The following is a 19,225-nucleotide window of genomic DNA, read 5'->3' on the forward strand; positions in this document are numbered from 1 at the left end:
GAGAGAGAGAGAGAGAGAGAGAGAGAGAGAGAGAGAGAGAGAGAGGGAGAGGGAGAGGGAGGGATTCTAAGGGGAAGAGAAGGTACGTAGAAAGCTAGCGGCGGATTTTGGTAGTATAAAGAGGCTATGGAAGCTGTAGGTAAGTATAATAGTATGCGTACTTGGTAGTATACTTAAGGCAATGGAGGATATAGTTTTGTCTTACAGTTGTTGAGATACGTTAGCGAAATCGAAAACGAGCAGTCCAAGTATTACATAGATAGACATCATATCGTGCCCTTCTGGTTGAGTAAGTAATGTACCTTATATACCTGAGTATAGCACCAGATCTGTCCCTATCCCCAATACGCCAATATTGTTTCTTTTCTCCCATTCTTCATTGCAGGTGATTATGATGTCAAGAGTGCCTACCTAGTTCCCCAACACACAGGTGTTAACAGTACCTTGGCCGTTCCATACTAAGCTATTGTCATAGACAAATGCAAGTCGTGCCTTCTTATATACTCCATCGCCCTGAAAATGAATATCGCCCAATTCCATCCCATGTTCCCATCCACGCCCATCCAATGTGTGTTTCCCAGTCCAGAAACGTGAAAGATTCTCCCTGCTTCAAATCGCCTCTCGCCATGCACAAGATATCAGATCGTCGTCGTAGTTGTTGTTCTTTATCATCATCATCATCATCGCACCTCCTTCTCCTCTTCCTGTTCTTCTTGTTCTTCTCCTTCCAAGCTTCTTCCATCATCCTCCTCCTCCTCCTCAAACGGGCAAAATAGCAGCAGCCTCCTCATCCGTCAACACAATCTCCTCGACCGGATCCGGGCGATGCTCCAAATCCGAAGACTCGCCATACTCGTTCGTGTACGAAGGCAGGAACAGTTCTAGAAATTTCACAGAGGATAGTGCATCCCCATCAGTCTCCTGTTCCCATTCAACCATAAAGATCGTTCTTGTCCGGGAGTACATAGTTACGATGATCACTATTGCTTTGCTTGCTTGCTTGCTTGCGTGCTGTTGCTACTAACCTTGATTCCAATCAAATCCTTGACTACTCTTGACGCACGTGACTAGGCGTGGTGGGCCGTCTTCGTGGTGGCTGAGGTTGATGACGGTGTACTCGCTTTTGCTCAGGGAACTGCCCATGAGGCTGGGTCGGCGCGGGGAGATGGGCGGTGAGGATGTGAAGGCGGCGGTAGCAGGAGTAGCTGAAGAAGAGGCTGAAGAAGAAGAGGAGGCTGAAAACGAAGAAGAAGCGATGGGCACTTTGCTCTTGCCTTTCCACGGCGTGGTCGACGACGAGGGCGTTCGGGGAGGACTCATGGATGAGGAGCTTCCGTAGGAGCTTGAGCTGCTCGAGCTCGAGCCGGAAAGGGTAGGAAGAGGTTGCTTCCGCTTGGGGATGGGCATGGAGGAGGACATGGTGATTGAGTGAGGGAGGGATTGAGTGAGGGAGTGCGTGGCTAGTCTTGGTAGATTCTGTGGTAGCAGAAGAGAGAAAGTAGTGATGACGCTATGTGAATTGTCTTGAAGGTTGTTTCTTAGGTAGTAGGTATGGTATAGTATGATAGCTGTAGGTAGGTAGCGTAGGTAGCGTGTGCGTGTATGCGTGCAAGATGAAGATGAAGATGAAGAAGAAGAAGAAGAGGAGGAAGAAGAAACCGCTCCTTCTACACAACAGGCTACCTACAGTCGGAGTCACGAACGGTAGCTACATGACCTACGGAGGTAGGTTGGTAAGGTACCTGGTAGCCAAGCGACATCCCCTCTAGAGCCGCTATGCGTAACGCATATGACCCGATAACGACGATAAGCAAAGGAACAAAGGAGGTACCTTAATATATATAAACCTTCTTCATGCATGCATGCATGCCAGTGTGACCCCATCACAACCACAAGAATTAAGGTACGTGTAAGCATGGGGGTCAGTCAGTCTTGTCAGTGATGCTCGGTAGTGTGGGGGATCGTCTGTCGTCGTCGTCGTCGTCGTCGTTGTCATCATCGTCATCATCATCATCATCACGGAACTCCACCGGTACATATACATATATACAGGTATGTACCTTTTACTATACCTGGTAGGTATATACGATTGTCCTCGATGCAACTGCGGCTCGCAAACAATGTTCGGGGTTCTGTTGGCGTGAAATTCCTTCGCCATCATTCTGGTGAGCCAAAGACAACCTGATACCTAGGACAAGATCTCCTGATGAAAACAACGGCAGGTACCTTAGACAGGTATACAATCTTCCGTCCGCGTCTTACTCATTCTTCTTCGGAGATCCGTGATGTATTAGGAGGTACTGTAGGTAGAGTCCTCAAGATCGGCCAAGATCGTCGACGGAGAGGATGTAGTTCCCTGTTGTACACTACCTTGTACTCCCCGATCTCTTGTGCTCTGTGTCTTGCTCTACTGCTGTTCTTCTGTAGTAAGCTACTCTTCTTCTTCTTTTCACAGCGATGGCTTCAAAACGAGGGAAAAGAGAGACTGGAACAGCCTTAATGTGTAATCTTGCTCATAATCTCTCCATTATTAGGTTTTCGCTTGATTTATCAAAGCTCTCTCTCGCTCTCTCTCTCACTCGTCGTTGCCTCGACAGTTTCTAACCGTATGCCCTTCGGGAACCTGTCCTCTTTTTAAGGCATGTATGTATGTATGCTTTGTTTCTCGTCAAACCCTTCGCATCAATAAATTGTTCCCAATAGTAGCAACCGGGCCCACGCTGCTCCCTTCTCCATCAATCCGAAGAAGAGGCCTTTTGTCCCAGACGCCTGCAACATCTACCGCATCTGTGCTTGTCATGTTCTTCCTTCCTGCCCCCTCCCCCCTCCCCCTTTCCTTTCCCATTTCCCCAGTTATGGCGTATAATCGTACAGACTCTCCTCTCCCACGGGTATCACAAATAATAGGCACGAAGTTAGAAAAGAAAGAATCAGAAACCAAAAAAAGACAGAAACAAAAGAAGACAAGTCGCTCATCCATCCCACACCGTCCTGCGCGATGCCCTTGCACCAAAGGGGGTCTGGTCGTAGCATCGTACCGGCACGTACAAGTACACATCAATCCTCCAACATGGGTTTCCGCTGTTGATCGGACTTGCCTCACGTGCGCTTCCGTGCAAACCGTCTGTTAAGAAGCTGCAGCACTTTCGTCACGTTGAATTGGACATATTCGAGATCGAGGTCTTCTTGTTGCTCTTTCTGCATCTCCAATAAATCGTCCAGCTTCAGGTCCAGCTCGAGGAGACCACGATTGCGTCCCTTGTAGTGTAAGCTGATCACAAACGTGCCCGGACTGGGACTGGTGATGTTGAAGAAGATGTTGGCTCTTCGGTTCTCCGGTACATTGCTCTTCTGGATGACACCCTGCTTCTCGAGCTCTTGATGCGAGAACTTATACGGCCCGAGCACCTTGGTCGATTGTCCTCGTTTAGACGTGCCCTCGGATTGGCCACGAACATTGTGCAGGTAGCTCTTGTACGTTTCCAGTTGGCTGACAAGATATGCATTGTGATCGCGAATCGTTCGGAACACTTCGCCGAGCTTTTGCGTCTCAATCTCCACCTTCTCCTTCAATGACCCCAGATGGATCAGCTCTTGCTCAATCTCGTCTCGAAGTAAGGCGTAACTGTCGTCCTTATCGACAATGTGGAGTTCTTGTAACTGATTGAGAAGTTCCATTGCTCGGATGCCTTTGCGCACCATGACGGAATCGTTTTTCGTTGTTGCTGCTGCTTCGGCAACTCGGTCAAGTCGTAGTGGTCGTCGCATGACGACCGAATTAGCAGGCAGTGAGCGAAGGATGAGTACAAATGTCGCCTTTGCCTCCATGAAGTAGACTTCTTCTTGAGTGATGTCGAGTGCAGCGGTGAAGTCGTCTAGGGATGTCTCCCATTTGCTATACAGCGGGAGGTTGATCGCACGGTTGTCCTTCCTTGGTAGCTGCGCGGGCGCGGGCCCAATCTCGGCAAGCAGTTGGTTGAGGTGATGCGTCTCCTCCTTGGCCAGCTCTGTTTGGTGCTTCTCAAGCAAAGCATGCATCGCATATACCTCATTAAGCGTGATTGACAGCTCAAGATCCTTCTTGGAAAGCGCAACGTAGTTGTCCATCTCGAGTGTTTCGTAAAAGTCCTGCACCTCGCAAAGATCAATCATGAACTTGTTGATGCGTTCCTTGTTATGCTGAATGAAGGGTTGCAATCTCTGCATGTACGGCTCCTTTGCATAGCTAGGCTTGTTCGCCAGGTTCTGTAGCATCTTCGCGACATAGGTGAGAGTTCGCTTGGGATTCTCGGCGGGTGTGCGTTCAATGAGCATGTATGACCTCGGTGTGACAATGGCAGGGTTGATGAACCGCAAAAAGAAGAATCCGCCGATCAGTGTACAGAATGTCTGTTCCGACGCATCCGGGTACTTTCGCCGGGTCAAGCTGCGAATCTGCTTGCATATCCACCTGATGCCGTATGGTGTTTCTTCCAAGCCGTCGATGATCGTGTTCAGAAAGCTGTTAGCAATCTCGATGAGCATTTCGATGCGAGGGGCAATGATCCTCTGCACGTTCTCGTTCGCCGCGGCCTGTTCTGCCGTCACACCCTTTGGCAGGTCACTCGGCAAGTTTCCTCCATCCGCTTCAATCTTGCCAATCATGCTCTCATATACCTTTAACGGGTTGATTTCAAGGTCCAGATCTTTGATCTCAATCAACGAGTTGATTCGCTCCGCAAGCACCGTCTTGAGATAGCTCTGTCCGGGTCCTCTTCGCGTGTATGTGGTCATCATTCGTGATACCGGAGTATTCGCTCGTAATAGCGACGAGTAGTCAGGCGTATGATCGAATTGGAACGTCAGAACAGACTACGGCTTGTCAGTGTTGCAAGACGCAATGGAGAGATTGCATGGCGCGCCCACTCACCTGGAACATAGTTAGTAGCAAGTGCTCTTCTCGGCTTTCGTACTGATTTCCGTATATTGTAAACATGACAGTTTGAAGCAGCTGGTCAATCTCGGCCATCGTGACCAGCCGGCACAAGTGTGCAATATGTCGAGGTTCACTTTGAAGCAGGAAAAGCAGATTGCCGTACTTCTGCGTCTTTTCGTCGTTGGGAAAGGAGCCCTCGCTCAAATCCAGAGAGTCGTCGAGATGGCTGGCAACTTCTTCTTTCTATGCGCATGTTAGCCATGGGCCACTGGGATCACATGATATGTATGGCGCACCTCTTCCAATGCCATGCGGTTTTGCACGAGCAATGCGATGCGGGAGTCCAGATAGCGCACGTCCTTTTCAAGCACGAAGTTCTTCTTGGACTGTGACGATATCTTGCCCTTCAGCTCCCGGAGTGCTTTCTGAGCTGTTTGCCAGGGTTATCAGTACATGTATACCTCATGACCACGGAGGATCCGGTCACTACTGCGTATCCATACCTCTTGCCAGATCATCTTCTATTTCGAGATCCCTTTGACCGTTCATCGACAAGTACAGCGCAGTCACCGAGTAGCGCTTCGATGCGCGCATACTGCGCGAGCCCTCCTGCGAGCTCATTGTGTTCTGGCGTGTGACCTGTGCGAAGGACGAGCTCTGGGACGACGTCGAGGCGCGCGAAGGAGTATTGAGCATCGATACGGCCATGGTACACGTGGAGTGCTCGCTGCTGTCGTCCGAAGGCCGCAATTTCGCAGTCGAGTTGAACAAAGAGGGTGCTGGAATGCGCCCAGAGACCATAGAGCCCTACCGTCGGGGCTCTCGCCTCGCGTGTGCTGACCAATTTCCCGCCCCAATCGAGGAGACTGAGATGTTTCAGGCACAATGGGCGGGTGTGCACCGCATGCGCGCGGTGAGTGGGTGCGGCGGCGGACAGCAGGCGTGCTGGCGGCGGAGGGGGTAGCGCTGGCGGGAGGTGGAGGCGGAGATGGAGGTGGAGGAGGAGGAGGTGGTAGTGTAGTGTGGTGCGTGATGATGTTGCTTTGCTTTGCTTGCTGGTTGCTGGTTGCTGGTTACTGGTTGGTTCAGTGGGGCTGTCTCTTTCGTCCGCCAGTGAGTCTCGTTTGCGACGGTGTTTCGAGTGCGTCTCTGAAACGGCGGGAGAGCACCAGTGAGATTCGCTTTTCGCGGTACCGGGTCCGTGATGAAGGGGTTCAGAGGGCAGAGGTCAGGTCAGGTAGATATGGACAGTTCTCTGGAGAGCCTGACTATAGAGTTCTCCAGCAAGACAATCAATCCTCCCTGGTCGGCGTGCAGTCGCAGCATAGACGACGGACTTGGAGACGCTTTTGGCGCACGGAGGACCCTCGGACGAGGATGTGTTGCGCTAGTACCTCGACTATGTACATATGGATACACACCTACCTAGGCATGTACCGTATTGTGTACTTCCTGAGCTCGGCCAGCTCGGTATCCTCCACTGTCCACCAGCCTCCAGGGGCAGCGTTGGCGAGCACGGCTGCAGGGCTCCAGCGGAGGCGACACTTCGATCTGCGTACATACAGCAAAATACAGAGTGCCTCCGTGGGTGTCGGGGTACGGTATGCGATCATCGCTATCTACACTTCCCTGGCCCTGGGGCAGCATACCTGATTGCTGCATTGCTGCATTGCTGCATCACGAGCTCACGCCACGGCAAAGGCTCATGATCACCTCCACAGCCTCCGCCAACTTTCCAGCCGAACCGCAAATGCTTCATCACTGCTATGCGCAGTACCTCCGAGAGGAATGGGCAGGAATTGCGCACACCCACCCCTGCCGCAATGCAGCGGCGCGAGTTGCCTGGCGCGTGCAGCCTCGTCGATCACGGAGTGGCAGTGGCAAATTGATCCACATCTGGATCCCACAATCTCATGGCATAGGAGGGAGCATGCTGTTGACGTCTTGTCAGGATAATACCGCAGGAGAAGGTAGGCATCAGTCCCACAGCAAATGTCAATGGAGTCAATGCGCAACACTCTCTCACCCTCATTGAGCCCCATGCCTACAAGATCAATGCACCAATATGTTCCCTGTCTGGTGTCAGCGTCATGCCGCGCAAATAAGCGCTCGTCTAGTTCCCAACTGCCGCCCGCCGGACCATAGGTCTTCAGTTCATCGTTCATCTGCATGTCTAATTCTCTGGTAGGAGGTATAGGCAAGCTGAAAGACTGCGCGTCTCGTTTAGTAACGAAATCCTTAAGTTGGTGTGCGAAAGTCCATGGAATGTAGTTGAATTTGCCCTATGGAAGGGTACAGCTCTTCTGTATTTACATAGCATCACCCTGTAGGTACATGTAGAGATGTATACAGACGCCCACGTATGCCAAGGTAGGTAGGTAGGTAGGTAAGGAGGTACCTTACCTCTACTGTACCTCACTTGCTGCTCCACCCTTGAGGATGCGCGATTGCACACATCCCACGTGCGGGTCAAGTGGCATGTTCTCCAGGAAGAAGGAGCATTGACCACGGACACAGCACGGCCGTGGCGCCGTGCACATCGACCACGAGATGTGCTGGAGTCCTAACTCTTCGTCTCTCCTGGGAGAAACATGCTTTTCCATGGTCCATATATAGCCCCATGAAAGACTGGGCTCCTGGGACTCAGGTTGAAACACATCCCGAGAAGGAGCTTGCGCACAGGAAGGACTGATAACAGAACAAGTCTCGGATGGAATCTGATATTATCCTGGTTTGTGCTTTACAAGCTAAATCTGAGACCCTGTCAGTCAGTGTCAGAAGAGCATCACAGTCCTGGGACTCCTGGCATATGGATCACGGAGCCCTAGGATGGAGAGCATGTTTTACTTGCAAGTGCCAAGAACACGATACGACAATTTATTCAGACAAGCAATAATCATGTAGACATGTTGAAGTGCGACTGCATAGCGTCCCTTCGAGTGACAACCATCCTGGATACCGTTGTTTGGGCCTTTTCGTGATAATCTGTATTAATGGAGTCTGAGCATCTCATTGCCGCGGACAGCCCTGATCCCCCATAGTGAAATTGCATTTCACCGCTGCGCCATGCCACTGCTTTCCAACACCTGTATGTGCACAATTGATCCTTCCATGCATAACCACGACCACATCATCCGGAGGTCACCGTGACCGTGATCCTGGCGCCAGTCTCTGTGGCTGTTTGGTGAAGGCCTGCATCCGTAATCGTGACAGTGACAATAGAAACGTTGGGGTCAATTGGGATGATTGTGATCCCGCCCTTTGGCGAAGAATAAGGTCGGCTTGAAGAGGAGCTTGTCCTGCTTGAGGTAAATGCAGTCTCTGATGTTGTCGAGGCCGTCGACGTCGTACTGGTGGAGGAAAAGGAGGGCGATATCGTCCCTCCGGGAGCGTAGGTGTAGGCGTCGATTCCTGATGATGTCGTTGCTATCGTGGGAATCGTCACGGCACGACTGCTTTCTGTCGTAGTAGCGCTCAATCCTGTCTCTGTCGGAAGACTTTCCACCGTACTAGACCTGCTTGGACTCTGTGCAGGAGATGTTGTGGTGGCTACGATTGTACTTGTCGTGCTCTTCAAATCTGACGTAGGGCTTCTCTGAGGCAGCGAGCTTGACATAAGTTTGCTTTCCGTTCTTGTATCCGGCATACTGCGATATACAGTCGTATAGCGTGTCACGAAAGTTGTGCTGAGTAGCACCGTTGTGGCAATCGGGGCAGATATGGTAGAAGATGTACTCGTAATAGGCACGTTATCCGATGTTGGTTCGTGGGAAGCATAGCTGTATTGTGCTGACATGATAGTAGACGCGCTGGAACTGCTTTGCGCGGACGACGTGGTTGTACCAAGGGGCGTTCTCTGATCAGACGCGGACTTCGCAAGGGTGGTACTCGTTGGAGACCTAGTCGACACATTCTCAGGCGCATAGCTGAAATAGACTGGGGGTGTGTTTGTGGTCTTCGTCGATGTTCCGCACTCCCCATTCACATCTGTACTTCGCGAAGGGCTACATGCCGAGTCTGCGCTTGGAGCAGCGCTTCTATACTCGGTAATAACGACAGGAAGCTTTGCTGTTGCGCTCGCTCCTGCGAATTGAGGATCCGTTGTTCTCGTAGAGGCGCCAGCTGATGAGATCGCTTTGGAGCTGGTGTTTGCACAGCGTGGCATTAGAGTCCCAGCGGTTGTTCTTGCAGGCCCAGATAGTAGCAGAAGGAGGATATGGCGTGCTCCAAGCATTTTCAGTGCTCTTCTATCTATTTGCTACCAGAGGAAGGATGTCTATTAGTGATTAGGATGCGAAGACCGGCTTCAGCAGTAAACAAAACGAAGGAAATCGCACAACGAGAGACGTAGGGAGAGTTAGACATGGTGCTGAAAAGAGATATAAAGAATAGAAGCGCCTGAAATGATACCACCGTGGTACGGTCCCACAGACTCTGCCTTACGTATGTGGATCGCGCTCGCGCTGCCAGAGCGGTGCAATATCGGAGATGCTGGACAGCGAGAGACAAGGTCGCGGAAGGAACTGTGCGAGATCTGCGCGTGTTGAACGCGTCTACAGGTTGTCTGTCCTTGAAGTAGCCAGAAGTGAAGTCTCACAATTCTTTCGTTGGCCATGAATGCTGCGTCCTCATTGGCGAGGCTGGCGCCAGATTGAAAGCTCAGACAATTCGAGCCGATGGCCTGGTCGTACTACTTGTTCTCGCCGATGACTGCAGCAAGACGTTCCTATAAATCGCATGAAGTGTCGATGGTGACTCCGTCGGTGGATGATGTAGAAGTCAAGAAATCCAAGTGAATGAAGACGGGAGTGGTATGAGGTTGGAGATGTGAAGGGGAACAATGATGCCAAGATTGTTGGTTGCTTCGGAAACCAGTAATAATGCTCCTTCCGTGATTGGAATCAATACTAGCGCGTATCAAATAATCAAACTCACCTCCCTAGAGCTCTTCTCTCGCCTCTCTCTCTCACGCCTGAAGCCGCAGCACCTGAGTGTGACTCTGGTATCTTTCAGCGGCATACTAACAACATGTCAGTGAGAGTAGTGGCACGGATCCGCCCTCTACTCGCGAAGGAAATCGAGAAGGATGTCATTGTCGACGCGGCGAAGGCTCCAGGCGAGACGGGCGACCACGAGTCGATAGTCCGGATACCGAATCCGCGAAAAGAGTCGGAGCTGTTCACCTTCGACTTCTCGTCGGTCTACGGACGACACGCCACGCAGCAGGACATTTTCGAAAAGGAAGTCTCGCCGACCGTCAAGCACCTGTTCAAGGGCTTCGATGTCACGCTCTTCGCATATGGCGTCACAGGGACGGGAAAAACACACACCATGCGAGGTGGAAAGAGTATGGCGGATCGAGGCGTCATTCCGCGACTGCTATCTAGCATCTACCGCCGAGCGCGCAAGGTGGAAAAGGACAGTGCGGGCGAGACGCAGGTCGAGGTGCACATGAGCTATTACGAGATCTACAATGACCGCGTCTTCGACCTCTTCGAGCCTCCGGAAAAACGAACGATAGCCGGACTGCCCATCAGAGACACGTCCAAAGGGAAAGCCGTCATTGTCGGCTTGACAGAACGACCATGCACGAGCTTGAAAGAGTTTGAGAACCTATACGACGAAGCGAACCTGAATCGATCGACTTCAGCTACCAAGCTGAACGCGCACTCTTCCAGATCCCATGCTATTCTGTGCGTCAAGGTCACGCAAGCAACGGGAGAAGAGCTGCGAGTGAGCACTGCATCATGTATTGATCTTGCCGGATCAGAGGATAACCGGCGAACGGACAACAACAAGGAGCGTCTCGTGGAGTCCTCGGCCATCAATAAAAGCTTATTCGTATTGGCGTCCTGTGTAGAAGCAATCTCACAGAAAAAGTCGCGTGTGCCGTACAGAGAGTCAAAGATGACTCGTATACTTGCTCTGGGGCAAAACAATGGCCTCACTATCATGATATTGAACCTGGCCCCAGTTAGGAGCTACCACCTCGACACCTTGAGCAGTCTCAACTTCGCAAATCGCACCAAAAAGATCGAAGTCAACGAGATTGAGAACCAACCATTTTTCAAGGAGGGGAAAGGCAAGGACGTGAAGATGGCCTTGTCTTCTGGACCCGCCATGAATCGACAGCCACTACGACCCAAGCTGCTCTCCCAAAGTAGTGCGCTCAATGATGTATCGAATGTGCCTAAGCCGGTCAAACAATTTGCAGTCTTTGCAGACAAGCCCGTGAAGACGAAACCTGCGAACCTCGCCAACACGGCCTCTTCTAGAACAGTCCTCCCAGGAATCAAGTCGCCAAAACGAGTCGCTAGTAGCGAGGCGATGAACGCTCTGAGCAGGCCGTCCAAGTCGATCAAGACGAATAATGCGTCCCGACCGCTGCAGTCCTCCATGACAAGCGATAGCATTGAAGCACTTATCGAACGTAAAGTCGCAGAAGCGCTAGCTGGTCGAGTTGATCAGAACCTCTCAGTCACCACTCAGGAACCCATCTCGGATGAAGTACAGAAGCGGCTAGACGCACTCGAGAAACGTGTCGAGGGCCAAGAAACAGAGCGCGCAGAGGGGCTTCAATTTTTGCTGATGGCAAAGCAGCACCAGGTGCGGGGAGAGGACGCTAGCGCTGTGAAGATGTACCAGTTAGCACTTCCCTACTTTCCTGGAAACGAAAAGTTGGCACGTAAGCTGGCGGCTTTGCAAGAGAGGATTGCTGCCAGGACTGCAGAGAAGATGGCTCAGCGATTCAGCCCGGCGCCAGTCACGAGACGAAGTCGATATGCCGAAGATGAGGACGAAAGCTACCACGAAGAGCAGGATGATGTGCACGCCGACGAGCAGTACGAAGAGGAAGATGATGAGTTCGCGTACCGGCCCAGAACAAAGATTAGGCAGCGTTCAAAGCCAACAGATCGCGCGCTGGTACCGCCTCCGCGCCATGTTGAGCCTGCGAAATATTCATCTGTCCCCGACGACAACGACTCTGAAGACGAATTAGCCGCTTCGCTTTTGTCTCAAACTCCGAGGACAAAGCAGTTACTCAGCATTATTAACACGAAAGATGTCAGCCAGATCAAGCTCCTGAAGGGAGTCGGGGCGAAAAAGGCCGAAGCCATTGTGAACTGTCTTTGCGATTTGGACGATAGTGTCACCAATTTGGGACAGCTTGGGAAGCTGAAAGGCGTCGGAGTCAAGACGGTAGAGAACATGAGGGTTGGTCTCGGTGCGCTGGAGTTTTGAGAATTGCGTGAGTGCACTATTGCTTGTTTGAGGACCTTTGTGTTCATCTCGTATCGCTTCCGCATCTGCTCTGGGTTCAGCAAGCGTGGCGCTGGGGGATTTGTACATTTGCATAGGAGATGGAGTTTTAGCATTGCTCTGGGTTGAAAGGCAGAAAAAGATAGTCTCTGCCCAGACAGTCCCATCATGGACCTAGAAATATCGTGTGAACGATTCCCGTGTACACTGTACAGTACCTGCAGATCTAACATCACTCTCGCGGCTTTGCCATTTCTGTTTTCGAGGGTTTTATTTGCCAGAACAGCCCTGAACGACAGTCACGACAGTGACGACACTGGCAGGGCCTCAGGATTCGCTGAGAGGTTGAACACACTTCGGGGGGTGTGTGTAAGCAACATTGCAACAGGGATATCCTTTCGCAAGACACCGTTACGGCGCAATTATTCTGGAGAAACGCCACTCGGGCTCAGTCTCGGGCGGCCTCGCCTCGAGATCGTCGTCGCATCGAACTTCCCACCCGTAGGCTATACTACCTACCTCCACCCTCCCACACGCTATCTGATAAGCAAACAACACACACCCGATATTCCGCTCCTGGTCGACTGCAGAGACTTTGTATTGCATCCCAGAGAAACACCCCTTGTATTATTACCAACACCCAGAACATGCACGCTGCTGCTCGCACCCGGGAGGTCACCGTCGACGCCATTAATTAGAACACGTCGCCATGCACTCGCACTCCCGCTGACAGCAGCACGACCAAGCGCACCGCAGCGGGACACCAGCGAACTTTGTTCAAGTGAAGACTTCCCCAACCTCAGACACTGTGGGCATCAAAGTGCCCCGTAACTGCAACATGGCCGACCCAGATGGACAGATGCTGCCCGGGACCATCCAGATGTTCGTTCGCGGCGACTCTGGCGATCTTCATGACCAGGAGCTCATTTTGACACCACCCCCGACGAATAGCCCCAACGATCCTATGAACTGGTCGCCTTTACGGAAGTACTGGCATGCGGCGTTGGTGCTGTATGTCACGGCCCTCACTGCCGCCATCTCTAATGACGCCGGTGCCGCCGCTGACGGTCTGCTGGAAGAGCTCAACATATCATATGATGTTGCCAACACGGCTGCGGGAGTACTCTTCGCCTCGATTGGCTACTGGGCGCTGCTAGCTTCTCCTATGCCATGGCTATATGGCCGTCGCATTCAATATTTGATCTGCTTGACCTTCGGTCTCGTAGGCTCTATCTGGTTCGCTCGCATACAAAACGTACAAGACTCCATCTGGAACCAAATGTTTGTTGGAGCGTCTGAGAGTTGCGCAGAGGCATTGGCGCAACTTTCACTGTCCGATCTATTCTTCCAGCACCAGAGAGGCTCGGTTCTTGGTATATACATCTGGGCGACGTCGGTCGGGACTTTCCTAGGTCCATTGATCGCAGGATATATTGCCATAGAAAGTTGGAGATGGATTGGTTGGACAGGCGCGATTGTGTGCGGGTGCACTTTGCTCGTGTTCTTCTTCGGCTTGGAGGAGACGTCCTTCCATCGTGAAGCCGTCCTTGGCCGGCAGCCTGGCGGGTCAGCTATCGTCACACTTGCAGACGACAAGAAAGCACCAGACACCCCCGAGCCAATCGACTGTCTTGCTTCCAATGACAGCACACAGATGGGCGCTGATCGCAAGAAGTCATACAGAGAGCGTATCGCAGTCATTACTCCAGCGCCCAACATGATTGGTCTGGGTTTCAAGCAGTACTTTCGCCGTCTATTCCATACTCTTCGAGTCTTTGCTTTCCCGGCTGTCATTTACTCTGGCCTACAGTGGGGAGCCCAAGATGCATGGCTTACTTTTTATCTGACTGTCGTAAGTGTCCACTGAACACAGTAGCCCCCCAACGTGCTGGAGAGACATTTGCTGATTTCACGTCCCCACCACTTCCAGGAAGAGGACAATTATTATGAAGCTCCATGGTTCTACACCAACCAGGCCGTAGCAATTATGAACGTACCCACCCTCATCGGCGCAACCATCGGCTGTATCTACGGTGGTTGGTTCTCCGACATCTTCGTAAAATGGATGGCAAAGCGACGCGGAGGCGTCTCTGAAGCCGAAGATCGCCTTTGGCTCATGTACCTTTCCGCCATCATCAATCCCGCCGGCCTTATGCTCTTCGGCATCGGATCCTCCAAGGGTTGGAACTGGCCCGGACCTTATATCGGACTTGCTATGACCGGATTCGGCTTTGGTTGCGCAGGCGACATCTCCATGGCATATCTCATGGACGCTTACCCGGAAATGGTCCTCGAAGGCATGGTGGGCGTCGCTGTTATTAATAACACACTCGCATGCGTTTTCACGTTTGTGACGAGCTACTGGATCGACGCGAGCGGATTAGCAGGCACTTTTATTGCTATTGGAGTCCTCTCGTTGGTTTTCCATCTCACGACTATCCCGATGATGATCTGGGGTAAAGCTTGTAGGCGCTGGACGTATCCGCGTTATCAGCGCTTCTTGTATTTACGCGATGGCGAGCGATAAATTACCTATTCCACAATCTTTCTCTACCTGCATTGCCATGTGGAGAGTGTGTACCTACCTTAGATATAGGTACATCATCAAAAAACAGTCCCTTACCTCCCACATCAACACCACAATGGAGACAGCAGTAACCTTTCATTGGCGTAGACATGTAACCCAATCAATATTGATATATATACCACTATTGACTAGAAAAGTCGATAGTAGGTCGCCCTAGCCCTAACACCTAACAAAAACTGGACTACTCGCACAATTGCATGCCCATATCATAAACACTCATTCCCTCATCATCAATTCCTACACACCATCCTCCTCCTCCTCCTCCTCCTCCATCTCACCCCCCAAAGCCCTAAGGTAGGTAGGTAGGTAGGTAGGTATCAAAATATCTAACTGCAAGTAGACAACGAAACTCCGTGGTAATCCCACTTGTCAACCTGGCAAGGAGTTCCCTCTACCTTGCAAGGGTTACCCTAATAGCGCGCGAGCAAAAATTAATTTTCCATTATCAAGTTTGTCGACAAGAAAAAAGGACAAGAAAAAAAAAATCCTCCCAACACACAGTCTACTTCTATTATACCTACTCGTAGGTACGAGGAGGTAGGATGGAGAGGGGGGAGGGAGAGAGAGAAAAACAAAAAACTTACTCCTGAGCAGTACTGCGTCAACCAACCTCCGTTTCTCTCCTCGTCGCTGGGAACACAGTAGCCGGCCCAAGTTGAGGTACCGGGTTGAGATTGTCTGCAGGTCTATTTGAGTGAGGAGGAGGCGGTCAGTTTAGTTTGGGGAAGGTTAGAGTGAGGTGATGTGATGTGAGGTAAGGTAATATCAGGTAGGTAGGTACAGGAGGCTTGATGATGAGGAGGGGGAGGAGGGATGGGCAGGAAAAGGGAAGGAAAGGAAAGGAAGCCAAAAAAGAAAACGTACAAAAGCCGAAACCGAGCTGATGGTAGCGGCGACAACCGCCAAGACTGCAATAGCGGACTTCATGGTGAAAGATTGGTAAGATTGGTTGGGTTTGTTTGGATGTGATGTTCTGGTTGGTTCGATGTCGTGGTGGTGGATGGTTTCGAGGAACAACCGGCATGCGTAGCCTCTTTATACATTCAACATATCATATCATACCAATTTCTTGTTTCGTGGCAGGTGTGTCACTGTCACGACAAAAACAACCACAACCAGATTGTGTTCACGCATACCAGTTCCCATGATGCCACTACAGCGATCCGCTAGAGTGATCAGCAAGCGAGAGCCAACTGGATTCTGGAGCGAAAGTGGCACGTTGCCAATACGGTACCAGCAGCAGCAGTCAGCTTCATTGTGTGGAGGGCTGTTAGAAGAAGACTAGTAGTGCTCCAGTCAACCCGAATCCGTTGCGCGAAGACGACGACTCCAATAACAATGCCAGACGGACGCAGATCATGCAGTGTAGTATTGTCGTATCGTGGATACTTCGACAGTAGTGCCAAGCGCTGGCTTCGCTCTACGCTGCAGGCCACGGAATTGACCCGGCGTCGGACATAGCGCCGTCTCGATAAGCATGGGATCCGAAGATTAGACGCGTATCAAATGATGCCACAGAGTGCACGCGTCTGGAGAAGGTCGTGCATATCCCTGCGGAGTGGTAGTCGTGGTGGTGCTATGTCTCACAGATTCACAGTGAGTAGTGGAGGCGACGGCAGCATTCTAGACTGGAGTGGAACACATCTAACCAGAAAATCGCTCCAGATCCGATCCTGTTCTACGTTAGATACGAACGTAGCGCGACCACGGCTCAGGAAAGTCGGGAGGATGTGAAGAGCGTCTAGCATACGATGGATAGAAGGAAACCGGACCGCGCTCATGCAGTTTTGGTCGCCAAAGCGTCGCCAGTCATGTGAAATAATTGTCCAGTTTATCGATATAAATAGTTGTTGGTGAATCTGTTGCCGTAGTAGTCTAGCTCTTCATCGCTCCGCATGTTCGCATGAGAGCGCACCACTTGGATGACACCATCCCAAAAGCCTTCCGTCTCAGCACGTGGCGCGCCAGCGGCAAGCTTTCGGTTGTGAGCCAACTTACGCTCTTTTCGAAAACTGGAAAGGGCAGCAATAGTGTCGATGCTGATCATTCCAGATAAAGGTTGAGAACTGGCACGTTCTTCTCCTGCTTGACCACAATCCACCTCTTTCTCAGATGCAACATTGTAGGTCGGCAGCCCTGCTTCGATAGTCGGGAACATATTCTCCTCTTCTCCAAAGAAGCTGAAGTCGGTAGCAGCAGCATCCCACAGAGCTTCACTATCTCGATCATTGGTCATGGATCTCGTCTCCTGGTGCTGCCACGGGCTAGCCTTTCTGCTGCGTTCCCCGTCCTCTGGTGCAACTTCTAGCACCAGTCTCTTCGAAGCGAAGATCTTGTTCGCTGACTGATTCAGTGCAGACATGTGACCCTTGCGCCCAGGAGGCAACGAATAATCGAGCAGCGCCTGACTTCTCGCATGAGCAGTCTCTTCTGCACACCTTTTGACGAAGCGAATGATTCGATCAGCGATAGCCGGGTTTGACGAGGATTGAGGAAGGTTGGTCAGAACGAGCGTAGTCAGGTGGGGAAGCATGGCCGGATGAAGACTATGCCCAGCAGCCATTTGTGCACGCAGTCTGGCCTGTCGCTCGCTGTTCATGGACGAGTATGTCCGTGACCTGGGTGTACGTGGCGGCGTGACAGCAGGACTTCCAACTGAAGAGACAGCAGTAGCAAGTCCGTTTGCCGTCGTAATCATCGTGTCTTCACCGAAAGCAGACCCAGGATTGAGATGTGTGCGGTAAAGTGTGCTCCTTGAGATGGTGTTCACAACTTCTGGCGCCAAATCACTATCTCGTCTCGCTTCTGAAGCACTTTCGAGGATATCTTCGACAGCATCGACCTTATATGTGTCATCGACGGCTGGCGAACCGACGAATGGCACTGGCTGGCCCTCAAGCTCATACTGGGGTGGCTGCTCATCTGCGGCCAGCTCGAATGCTTCTGGCCGGACAGAGCTGCCATCAAGCTCTGCTGCATGTCTAGGTATTAGAGGCATTGCTGTATCGGCAAGCTCAACGCGGTCATGCACAATCGCTTCAAACGCACTCGTTCGCGGGGTTTCTTTAGTGATCAAGCTGTGATCTATCCTTAGGAACGTCAGGCAGTCTGCAGCGTGGGCTGCAAGGACTGGAGCGAGCTTCTCAGCGCCAGGGACTGTCGAATCTGAGTAGCACTCTTCTGGAAAATTCAAGTGCTGTCGAAACTTGGCGCCAGCCACAGAACCTACGTCCAGAACGTGAAGCCGCCCCGATCGCACAAGTCCAGAGATACCTTCCACAGTTAAAGCGTTTCGAGCGATATACAGGTGCGTAATGCCCCCAGATGGAGCATCCTCAATAGCTAGTCTGCTGACGAAGCGGTCCGTGAACGCATTGCGTAAGTATGCCTCGAAATCCTCTCCTTGGTATATGTCGAGCATTTCTGATCCCAAATAAGGCAGCAAGTTTGGTGAGTGTTGAAACATAACCGTTGGAGCTGCCTCGGTGTGTGCAGTTTGTCTTGCGAAACAGTAGTCTAGCAATATTCTGACTCCCCGATCTGTCACCTGGTTGTCTCTAATATCAAGACTTCTTACTCGCAAACCAATTGAGCTGGCAAGAACCTCTATGCTGTCGTCCTTCAAGCTCACTCCACGAAGCTTTAGCACCTGCAGTCCAGCAAGCTTGGCCAGTACTGTGAGCACAGCAGGATCCCGTGCAGGATACGAGAAGGACAGGTCGAGATATAACAGGCCCTCGAACCTGCTGATTGCAGCTGCTAGGCAAGTTGAGGTCACGTTCGGACACCTTGATGCATCCAGTAAACGTAGGCTGAAGGATGGTATCCTGTCAACGGGAGACCGCGGGCGCTGATAGAAATGCCCCCTAGATGCAGGTAGCTCTATGACACCAGTCGGCAGGTCATACCTTTCCTCAGACTTGCTTTGCATCAGTACCAGAGCTTGCAGTGCTGCATAGTCGAAGAACGGCAATCCCCGCACGATCAACGATTGCAAATTTGGTAGTCTGGCTATTATATCACGAAGCCAGTGCGAATGAGGTCCGTTGTATAGCTCAGCGTGTGCCGGAGGGAGATGCATGGTGTGGGTCAAAGACCGCACGAAGAGTCGTGCAGTTTGAAGAGTCTTCCTGAAGCGCGTGAGAGCCACGTAGACTGCATCGTTCTCGACACCAAAGTGACTCGCCGGGTTGCCCCAGAGGTGAGGCGCGAACGTAGCGTGCCATCTGCTGCAGACCAGTAATGCAGAGCATAGATCGGCGGAGGGAATGTAGGGCGCAATGATATGCCAGATATCAATCGCGGTCGCGGATGCGTATGACGGCGGCACGGCTTCCATGACGCGCCAAAACAGCTTCTATCAACGACGGAGGGATGCGATGAAGTGTATGTCCTGCATGTCGTTGTTGGTATCTACAGGTACCTGAAGTTGTTGTTGTTGTTGTTGTTGTTGTTGTTGTCTG

General features: G+C 51.6%; 5 protein-coding genes across 5 annotated transcripts; 2 read left to right on the top strand and 3 right to left on the bottom strand.

The window, feature by feature from the left end:
- Positions 1 to 293: 293 nt before the first annotated feature.
- Positions 294 to 1,601, bottom strand: SEPMUDRAFT_149161 (uncharacterized protein). Its single transcript, XM_016905380.1, has 2 exons — positions 1,026 to 1,601; positions 294 to 881 (listed from the first exon to the last, which is right to left on the bottom strand). The coding sequence occupies exons 1-2, from the start codon at positions 1,417 to 1,419 to the stop codon at positions 760 to 762; spliced, it is 516 nt and encodes a 171-aa protein (XP_016760626.1). The 5' UTR covers positions 1,420 to 1,601; the 3' UTR covers positions 294 to 759.
- A 913-nt stretch (positions 1,602 to 2,514) lies between these two features.
- Positions 2,515 to 5,886, bottom strand: SEPMUDRAFT_149162 (Rho GTPase activation protein). Its single transcript, XM_016905381.1, has 4 exons — positions 5,419 to 5,886; positions 5,212 to 5,345; positions 4,910 to 5,158; positions 2,515 to 4,851 (listed from the first exon to the last, which is right to left on the bottom strand). The coding sequence occupies exons 1-4, from the start codon at positions 5,714 to 5,716 to the stop codon at positions 3,100 to 3,102; spliced, it is 2,433 nt and encodes an 810-aa protein (XP_016760627.1). The 5' UTR covers positions 5,717 to 5,886; the 3' UTR covers positions 2,515 to 3,099.
- A 4,030-nt stretch (positions 5,887 to 9,916) lies between these two features.
- SEPMUDRAFT_149166 (kinesin-domain-containing protein) lies at positions 9,917 to 12,535 on the top strand. Its single transcript, XM_016905382.1, has one exon. The coding sequence runs from the start codon at positions 9,944 to 9,946 to the stop codon at positions 12,155 to 12,157; it is 2,214 nt and encodes a 737-aa protein (XP_016760628.1). The 5' UTR covers positions 9,917 to 9,943; the 3' UTR covers positions 12,158 to 12,535.
- A 366-nt stretch (positions 12,536 to 12,901) lies between these two features.
- Positions 12,902 to 14,800, top strand: SEPMUDRAFT_149167 (protein HOL1). Its single transcript, XM_016905383.1, has 2 exons — positions 12,902 to 14,027; positions 14,106 to 14,800. The coding sequence occupies exons 1-2, from the start codon at positions 13,014 to 13,016 to the stop codon at positions 14,700 to 14,702; spliced, it is 1,611 nt and encodes a 536-aa protein (XP_016760629.1). The 5' UTR covers positions 12,902 to 13,013; the 3' UTR covers positions 14,703 to 14,800.
- A 109-nt stretch (positions 14,801 to 14,909) lies between these two features.
- Positions 14,910 to 19,191, bottom strand: SEPMUDRAFT_65661 (uncharacterized protein). Its single transcript, XM_016909727.1, has 3 exons — positions 15,627 to 19,191; positions 15,347 to 15,448; positions 14,910 to 15,172 (listed from the first exon to the last, which is right to left on the bottom strand). The coding sequence occupies exon 1, from the start codon at positions 19,099 to 19,101 to the stop codon at positions 16,594 to 16,596; it is 2,508 nt and encodes an 835-aa protein (XP_016760630.1). The 5' UTR covers positions 19,102 to 19,191; the 3' UTR covers positions 14,910 to 15,172; positions 15,347 to 15,448; positions 15,627 to 16,593.
- Between the last annotated feature and the right edge of the window lie 34 nt (positions 19,192 to 19,225).

The sequence above is a fragment of the Sphaerulina musiva genome (assembly GCF_000320565.1).
Source record: "Sphaerulina musiva SO2202 unplaced genomic scaffold SEPMUscaffold_5, whole genome shotgun sequence".
Classification (NCBI taxonomy): domain Eukaryota; kingdom Fungi; phylum Ascomycota; class Dothideomycetes; order Mycosphaerellales; family Mycosphaerellaceae; genus Sphaerulina; species Sphaerulina musiva.